The 9438-nt window shown below is 47.1% G+C and overlaps 1 protein-coding gene across 1 annotated transcript; it reads left to right on the top strand.

Moving 5' to 3' along the window:
- The first annotated feature begins 228 nt into the window (after nt 1-228).
- Nucleotides 229-8592, top strand: XCR1 (X-C motif chemokine receptor 1). The gene is made up of 2 exons (XM_029918982.1): nt 229-308; nt 7514-8592. Exon 2 carries the CDS (start codon nt 7531-7533, stop codon nt 8524-8526), a length of 996 nt encoding a protein of 331 aa, XP_029774842.1. The 5' UTR covers nt 229-308; nt 7514-7530; the 3' UTR covers nt 8527-8592.
- Nucleotides 8593-9438: the final 846 nt, after the last annotated feature.

Genomic DNA, 9438 nt, shown 5'->3' with positions numbered 1-9438 from the left:
TCAGGTGACCCCTATGTTGTCCACCCCTACTGCCTTTGGAGGCACGTTGGGTGACCAGTGATGGGGCCAGGTTCTGACGTGCGGTCTTGGGTGGGAGTAGGGAGGTTGGGAACGGGTCAAGCTGCGAAGCCAGGAAGTGAGAGGGGCGGGATTAGCCAAGGCTCCCTGCCTCCCTCTGAGGCTGCACAACTTCTCCAACCTTCCTCTAGCTTCTGGCCAGGGCAGCTGTTTCAGTTTCTTGGAACACAGCCTGCAACAGGAAAGCATCATTTCTGCCTCAAGACTCACGTAAGGAGGTGTAGATATAGGTGGGTTCCTTTATGTTTCTAACTTATGATTTCCTCTAATGTTACTAGCTTGTACCACAGGTTCTTAAATTCCAGGTGGGCATTGGAGCCAACTGGAGAGCTGGTGAATACGGGGAGTCCTGAGCCCTCGCGGGGATTCCCCCAAATCTGCATCACTAACAACCTGGTGTATTTACAACCTGTCTACTTTGAGTAGACCTGTCTTGTACCTGTTTTTCTTTTCCTTCTGCTGAAGAAAGTATGGGGATTATCTGGTTCCAAGCCTTTAGGCCAGGCATTGTTATTATTGGTGGTTGGATGACTTTGATCTGGGTTTCTCCATCTGGGTTATATGGTGGACTGGAGAGCTACATTTGCTCTCTTGGAGTTGAGGCGGAGACAGGGAGAAAGAGCAGTGATAGGCAAAAGGGAACCGGGCCTCTAGAAAGTAACCCGGAGAGGTCTGGGAATTGCCACCAATATCCCTTGTATCCCCAAGACCTCGCAAGCCCAGAGCAGAAGCGCCTGTGACACACAGTGTCATCCCACGGGAAAGTGGGATGGCTTTTAGAGATGTTCGATATCCCTTTACTTTCTGATTTGGCGAGAGGTGACATCACGAATGGGTATTGAGTTTGGTCAAATACTTCCCTGCATTGATCATGTAGTTTTTGTCCATTAATACGGGGATTTAAATGGCTTGATTTGTCAAACATCAAACCCTCCTCATGTTTCTGGGATAAACACCACTTGGTCTTGACGTATTAGCCTTTTAAAATATATTGCTGGATTTGGGGCGCCTGGTGGCTCAGTCGGTTAAGCCCCCGACTTCGGCTCAGGTCATAATCTCACGGTTTGTGGGTTCAGGCCCCGCATGGAGTTCTGTACTGACGGCTCAGAGCCTGGAGCCTGCTTCAGATTCTGTGTCTCCCTCTCTCTCTGCCCCTCCCCTGTTCGTGCTCTGTCTCTCTCTGTCTCAAAAATAAACTACCAAAAAAATTTTTAAATATACTTCTGGGTTTGATATGCTAATATTTGGATAAGGATTTTTGTGTCTACCTTCACGAGGGATATTGGTCTGTAGTTTTTGTGATTGTGCTGTTTTTTTGACTGGTTTTGGCATCAGGGTTACAGTGTTCTTATGAGACAATCTGAGAAATATTCCATTCCGTATCTCAGGTCATTTGTAAAAGATTGGTGTTATCGCTTCCTTAAATGTTTGACAGAATGTATGAGACAAATCGTCTAGTTCTGGAGTTCTCCTTGTGGCAAAGTATTTATTAATAGCAAATTAAATTTCTCTCATAAACGTAGGACTTTTCAGATTTGCCGTATCGCTTCATGCCAGCTTTTGGTAGGTTGAAGTTTTAAAGAAATGTGTCCATTTTATGTAAGTTGTTGAATCTAACATGAAGTGAATCGTGATAGTTCTCTGTTAGTCATTTAAAGCTGGTAAGATCTGTAGCAGTTACCATCCTTTCATTCCTGTTATTCAGAATTTGTGTCCTTTCATTTTGCTCTCAATGTAGTTAGAGTTTTATTACATTTCCAAAAAAGTTTTTTCAAGCAACCAGTTGTGGTTTTGCGCGTTTTAATTTTATTCCCTATTTCTTTATTTCTTCTTTTATCTTTATTTTATTTCTTCTACTTTCTTTGGGTTTAATTTGCTCTTTTTCCCCTCCTAACTGCTGAGTCATTGATTTTAGAGCCTTAATTTTAGGCCTCTTTTCTTTCTAATCAAGGCATTTAAAGGTATAATTTTCTCTCTAAATATGTTTTAATTGTGTGCCTTGTGTTTTAACATGTGCCATTTTTCCTTACTATTCAGTTTCAACTTTTCTGGTTTGCCTGTGAATTCTTCTTTGACTCAGATTCTTTAGAAGTATGTTGCTTTAGGGGATGCCTGAATGGCTCCTTCAGTTAAGCATCCGACTTCGACTCCGGCCATGATCTCACAGTTCATGAGTTCAAGCCCCTAGTGCTGACAGCTCAGAGCCTGGAGCCTGCTTCAGATTCTGTCTCCTTCTCTCTCTGCCCCTTCCCTGCTCATGCTCCCTCTCTTTCTCTCTCAAATAAATAAAAACATTATAGATTTTTTAAAAAGAAGTATGTTCTTCCAAACTATTTTGGCTTTTCCAGATATCTTATGGTTATTGGTTTCTACTTCCTTTTGAGTCTTTCATAGAGTTTTATCTTTCTCTGCTGAGATTTACCTGTTTATTCATTAGGGATATATTTTCCCTTAGTCCCTTGAGCACAGTGAAAAGAGTTGCATTCCTATGCATATCTGTAGATTCTAATATCTGGGGCATCTTCAGAACAGTTTCTTGATCGTCATTATCTTTTTTTAATGTTTATTTTATTTTCGGGAGAGTGCAAATGGAGGAGGGGCACAGAGAGGGGGACAGAGGATCCGAAGCGGGCTCTGCGCAGACAGCACCAAGCCCAATGTGGGGCTTGAACCCATGAACCACAAGATCATGACCTGAGCCAAAGTCGGATGCTTAACCAACTGAGCCACCCAGGTGCCCCGATAGCCTCATCTTTTGAGGAGGGGCCGTGTTCTGCTACTTCTCCGTGTGCTGCGCATGTGGTACCACAGCCTTCTCACCCTGGAGGTCATGCTCTGCAGACCGGATTCTTCGGAAAAGTATTGATTGTTTTACATGTTGGTTTTTGCAAGCAATTAACATGGCCAGCTCAGATTCTAAACTCTGCCTCCCCTAAAGTGAGCGGCGGGTCCATTTCAGTTCAGTGCCTCCTCCTTTCCCGGCAGGCATCCATGGCTCAGAGGACGGCCAAACATTTGGGCAGAGCACACACACAGATTTGGGGATTCTCACTCTCCAGCCCTTTCCTCTCTGCGATGTCCACTGGCCCCCTCTCCAGGAGCTGTGGTTGCCCTAACCTCAGCCCTCCGGTTTTTTAAGACCAAAATATGGTGACTTTGCTACTGGAATTTCAGCTGCCCCTCATGACCGGGTCCTGCCCCAACGCCAAAGCCATAAAAGTAGGAATCCCACCATTCAGCGGTTCCCCTTTTTCAGATGGCCAGTCCCTTCCAGTGTTGACCATCTTTCGGTAACTCAGCAGGGCCTGCAGGAAGGTTTGGGGGTTCGGTTTTAGTTTTTGTTCCAGGGTTTATGTATAGTTCACCAGAGCTTACTCAACCATTCCTGAGAAGTGAAACCCACTTATGTTATCTTCTCCATAGTAAGTAATTCAGTACTTGGCAACCTGGCAGAACAGGAACTGGAAAGTTCTCTTACGAACCCATTCAAGCCACACGAGTCAGGACCACAGATCAGAAAAGGCGAGGTGGGAGAGATGGACATGGAGCAGTTTGGGCACTGGCTCCCTGTCATCCCAGACCAGCCTGAGGACTTCCTTGATTCTGGAAAGTTGAGCAGAAAATGTGAATTTCATGACAAGGAGAGAGATGTGTGACTCTTCTGCTTCGGTGATTCCACACAATTCATCAGCCCCAGAGGCCACCCCATCTCTCTGGTGCTTTCTTCTGTAGTCACGAGAGATGTGACGATGCTGAGTTTGTAAAGCTACTTGTTTTTACTAAATTAAAAGAGGGACAAGGTACCTCCTTTATCAGAAGAAGCCACTTCATTTTGAGAAATTTCCAACCATGCAGCTGGTTAAGAAGATGGGCTGGCCTCCAATGGGCCCGGGTCAGGGGATGACAACAGGCCTTGCAGATCACCTGTATGGTATGAGGGGTGTGTACAAGGCTCCTGTCCCCAACTACATGCACCTCCAACTAGTCATGCGACAGGAAGTCCCAGACTCTTGTACCATGTCTAATGTCATTCTAAACTACAAGCCTCTTGCAGATAGAGACTATTTATTAGTTGTGTTTCCACCCCAGAATCCAGCAACTCTCACGGGGCCTGCCCTACATCACAGGTCATCAAGCACTGTGGACTGAATCAGATGTAAGCTCCTACTTTCTAAATGTCAAAAAAAAAAAAAAATGAAATGGACAGAATGAAGAGCTAAAAAACACCATGGGTTGGACGCCTGGGTGGCTCATTTGGTTATGCCTCCAACTCTCAATTTTGGTCCAGGTCATGATCTCAGGCTCTGCACTGGCAGCAGGAAGCCAGCTTGGGATTCTCTCTCTCCCTCTCTCTCTGCCCGTTCACTGCTTGCACATTCTCTCTCCCTCTCTCTCTCTCTCTCAATTAAATAAATAAACTTTAGTGTTTTATTTTTAGTGTTTATTTATTCTTGAGAGAGCACAAACAGGGGAGGGGCAGAGAGACGTGGGGACAGAGGATCTGAAGCAAGCTCTACACTGACAGCAGCCAACCCTGATGTGGGGCTTGAACTCACGAACCACAAGATCATGACCTAAGTTGAGGTCAATCAACCCACTGAGCCACCCAGGCACCCCTAAATAAATAAATTTTAAAAAGAAAGAAAGAAAAAGCAAAATGGGTTGACAAGAATGAGAAGTGCTCTTAAAATCCACAAGAAATAATAATAAATCCTTATTATTCCAGTCAGAAAAATGAAAAGCCACAAATACTGTGAAAATAAGAAGCACAAGGGGACAGGAAACATAATGAAAGCCTAAGTTTTCCTCTTCAGGCATCTTAAGAATACAAAAGCCACCAGCCGTATGTGTCTCTAGCCCTTTCCTCTCTGTGATGTCCCCTGGTCCCCTCTCCAGGAGCTGTGGTTGCCCTAACCTCAGCCCTCTGGTTTTTTAAGACCAAAATATGGTGACTTTGCTACTGGAAATTAGGCTGCCCCTCGTGACCAGGTCTTGCCCCAAAGCCAAAGCCACAAAAGCAGGAATCCTACCACTCAGCGGTTCTCCTTTTTCAGATGTCCGGTCCCTTCCAGTGTTTACCACCTTTTGGTAACTCAGCAGGGCCCGCAGGAAGGTTTGGAGGATCAGTTTTAGCTAAAGAAGCTAAAAAGCACAAAAGCAACCAACCGTATGTAATAGTTTCAACCATTTCCCTTAGATGTTTGGAGACACGACCTGACTTTACCTAAAATAGGACACATTTTTGTTTATCACTTTATCACTCCTCCCATCCCTAACTAGGCGAGAAACTCAGACTACCATCTTCAAATGCAAGGTGGGAGAGCCTAGGTCTGGCTCCGGCTTGGCCCTCCTTCCTGTTTCCTGGCTTCATTACCACGGAGAAGGTCATTTCACAGGTCTGAGCCTCAGTGTCCTCTTCTGTAACGTTGGGGTGGCCGTACCCTGAGGACAGTCAGAGCAGGGAGAGAGCAGATGAGCAGCCGGTGCCAGCTCAGCGCCTGGCACATAGTAGGTGATGAGGAAGCTCTCATGAGGGACAGGCAGCTGCTCGCCCAGTCTCCTGTCTTCCTCCTCAAAGCTTCCCTCACCTCTTTCTGCAAGAGTTCTGGGTCTGCAATTCCTTTTCCTCTCCTCGGCCTTCTAGTCTCCCTGTTTCCAAAACCCCACTAACACATTGAATCAATGTGACTCCATGCAGTTTTTTTAGCTACTCCCTTCCGACTGGATACTGAGGTTATTTCCACTTGTTTGCCTATATAGGAAGTTCTGTGGGAAAAAAAAAACCTCCTGAATGAGGCGGCTTTCTTCTCTGAGAGTTAATCCTGTTTTAGCAAGGGTGTCAACCAGCCTGATGCCATCTTGGACAAATCTGCCATGGTGACCACTCTGAGACCTGGAGTTTTCTTGAGCACAGTCCCCGCTGCCGCCACACACCCCCTCCGTCCCCCTCCCACACCATGACAAGGGGTGCCTGGGTGATTCAGTCGTTTGAAGGTCAGGCTTCGGCTCAGGTCATGATCTCATGGTTTGTGGGTTCGAGCCCCACGTCGGGCTCTGTGCTGGCAGCTCAGAGCCTGGAGCCTGCTTCAGATTCTGTGTCTCCCTCTCTCTCTGACACTCCCCTGCTCACATTGTCTCTCTCTCTCTCTCTCCCAAAACTAAATAAAACATTTAAAAAATTAAAGGAAGAAAAGACTATGACACACAGCTATTCTCAAACGTTTCCTCCCGGTGGTCTCCCAAGATGTTCTCCTCAGCCTCTAGGGCTATAAAATCAGGTCTTATGAGAGTTGGGGTGCAGAGATCTACTCACCTCGCAGTCATCCAAAACATACTTCTGTCCTGTCCGTAAGCCCCTTTAATAAACCATTTCTTGGCAAACTGGACATATCAGCCTTTTTTGTTTTATTTGCCTCGTGGCTCCTTTAGCCCTTCGAGGACACTTTGCATATACCTTCTTTCACAGAACATCCGTGTTATGACGATTTGGTCTCCCAGAGTCTCAGTGTTCATTGTAGTCTTGAGATTATTTCCTACCTGAGTTCACATGAGAGATCGATGTTTGCTCCTTTGTGTTCGGACCTGTTCTAAGACACAGCAAGTTTCCTGAGACAATCCTGCCATCAGGATTTATAGAAGGGAGGAGAGGAGAGAGCAGAGGAAGAAAGATAGGAAGGGAGGGATTGAGGGAGGAAGGCAGGCAGAGTAAATGCTCACTTAGATACTTGGTCAATAAATAAGGAAACAACATGGGGGTCGTTAGCCCTGTTTTATACTTGAGGACCTTAGGTTCAGGAAGACTAGGTCGCTTGTCCAGAAATACAGTAATGGGGCCCAAATTTGACCTCAGTTCTTTGAATCTGATTCCAGAATTCTTTCTCATACACCTACTGGAAGACTGGTTTAGCTTAGTGCTACTCAAATGCCAGTCTTCAGGAGAAAGGGGCCTTATGACAGAGTAAATGAACTTGAATGAATGCACCACATCTTCCATCAAGAGAGTCTTGCTAAGAAAAGAAAAGAATGCTTACAAACTGTACAGTTTGCTTAGTGACTTCATGTTCCGGCAAAAGTTCTTAGTCTCATTACAAATAGTTCACGATGGGTGGACCATGGACCACACGTTTTTTTTTTTTTTATGTTTTTATTTATTTTTGAGAGAGAGAGACACACAGAGCATGAGCAGAGCAAGTGCAGAGAGAGAGGGAGACACAGAATCCGAAGCAGGTTCCAGGCTCCGAGCTGTCAGCACAGAGCCTAAGGCAGGGCTCAAACCATAAACTTCGAGATCATGACCAGAGCTGAAGTCAGATGCTCAACCAACTGAGTCACCCAGGTGCCCTTGGACCACACTTTTTTTTTTTTTTAATAATATGGGTCTTATCAATCCTAGCCTAACCACGTGGCTTGAAACTCTGCATCTCTATCATTTCAGATGCTCTCTGTGTGGAGATGGAGCCTGCAAGCACCCCAGAGTCCACGACTCTTTTTGAGTATGATGAGCAGAGCTTTCTGTGTGAGACGGAGAACTTCGCCTTTGCCGCCTTCAGCACCACCGTCCTGTACTTGCTGGTGTTCTTCCTCAGCCTGGTGGGCAACAGCCTGGTGTTGTGGGTCCTGGTGAAGTACGAGAGTCTGGAATCGCTCACCAACGTCTTCATCCTCAACCTGTGCCTCTCAGACCTGGCATTTTCCAGCTTGTTGCCGGTGTGGGTCATGGGGTACCACTGGGGCTGGGTGCTGGGGGACTTCCTCTGCAAGCTCTTCAACATGATCTTCTCCATCAGCCTCTACAGCAGCATCTTCTTCTTGACCATCATGACGGTCCACCGTTACATGTCGGTGGTGAGTCCCCTCTCGTCCCTGCGCGTCCACACCCTCCGGTGCCGCGTGCTGGTGACCACGGCTGTGTGGACAACCAGCATCCTGTCTTCCGTCACCGATACCGCCTTCCACAAGGTCTCTCCTGACGGCTGTAACTATTCGGAACTCAGGTGGTTCCTAGCCTCCGTCTACCAGCACAACGTCATCTTCCTGCTCTCCATCGGGGTCATCCTGTTCTGCTATGTGGAGATTCTCAAGACCCTGTTCCGCTCAAGGTCCAAACGGCACCACCGGACAGTCCGGCTCATCTTCACCATCGTGGCAGCCTACTTCCTCAGCTGGGCTCCCTACAACCTGATCCTGTTTCTACAGACACTGCTGAAACTCAGGGTCATCCAGAGCTGCGAGTTCAGCCAGCAGCTGGATTACGCCTTGCTCATCTGCCGCGATGTCGCCTTCTCCCACTGCTGCTTCAACCCGGTGCTCTACGTGTTTGTTGGGATCAAGTTCCGCAGGCATCTCAAAAGTCTGTTCCGGCACTTCTGGCTCTGCCGGCAGCAGGCATCCAGTGTTCCTCCTCACCCCCTGGGCACCTACAACAACGAGGGCGCCTCCTTCTATTGAAAGGGAATTTGGGGGGCACCTGGGTGGCTCAGTCAGTTGAGCATCAGGCTTCGGCTCAGGTCATGATCTCGCAGTTCATGGGTTCAAGCCCTGCATCGGGCTCTGTGCTGACTGCTAGCTCAGAGCCTGGAGGCTGCTTCAGATTCTGTGTCTCCCTCTCTCTCTGCCCCTCCCCTGATCACGCTGTCTCTCTCTCTCTCTCTCTCTCTCTCTCAAAAATAAATAAAACATTAGAGAAAAAAGAAAAAAAAATTTGAAAAGAGAGTTTGGTGGTGCAGGAAGGACCATCATGTAGGGTACTGCAGGGAATGTCACGGCCACGGGGACGGGAGCGAGAACAGTACCTTCCACCACCAGGTCCTGCATGTCCCCTCTTCCGCACAAAGTGTCTCCCACCTGGAAATGTTACACTGCCACCCACAGAAACATTCCTTGGATTCTGACTTCATTAATTCGTTCATTGAGACATCGCTTAGTTCAGAAGTCTCTGAGACTCAGAAGGATTCCCAGAAATAAGGCTCTTTCAAGACTTTATGAGGATCCTAGACTCAATGCAGTTGATAATGTGCAGAGGCAGGCTGCTGGTGAGATGGTGTGTCCCCTGCTTGACTGGATGGTTGTGCCAGCTGGTTCTGGAGGGGTTGACTCTGCTCAGTCCTCAGGGACTGCTGGATGGGATCATCTGTTGGGCCAATGTAAGCACATCCTTGAATAAGCATAGTCAGAATGCAATGTGGATTCTGAAAACACACAGCTAGACGGGAGGCATGTTTCATGGCATAGTTTCAGCATCTTCCACGTGAGCTGGCACCTGTATATTTGGTCCCTAAATCTTTGGTGGAAGGAACGCATGCAGTGAGTGCCACCTTCTGCACGAAGCATTTACTTGAGGGACGTAAAAATGACAAGATA

This window comes from Suricata suricatta, chromosome 12 (genome assembly GCF_006229205.1).
Source record: "Suricata suricatta isolate VVHF042 chromosome 12, meerkat_22Aug2017_6uvM2_HiC, whole genome shotgun sequence".
Lineage (NCBI taxonomy): Eukaryota > Metazoa > Chordata > Mammalia > Carnivora > Herpestidae > Suricata > Suricata suricatta.
This window is presented reverse-complemented; position numbering and strand designations above follow the sequence as displayed.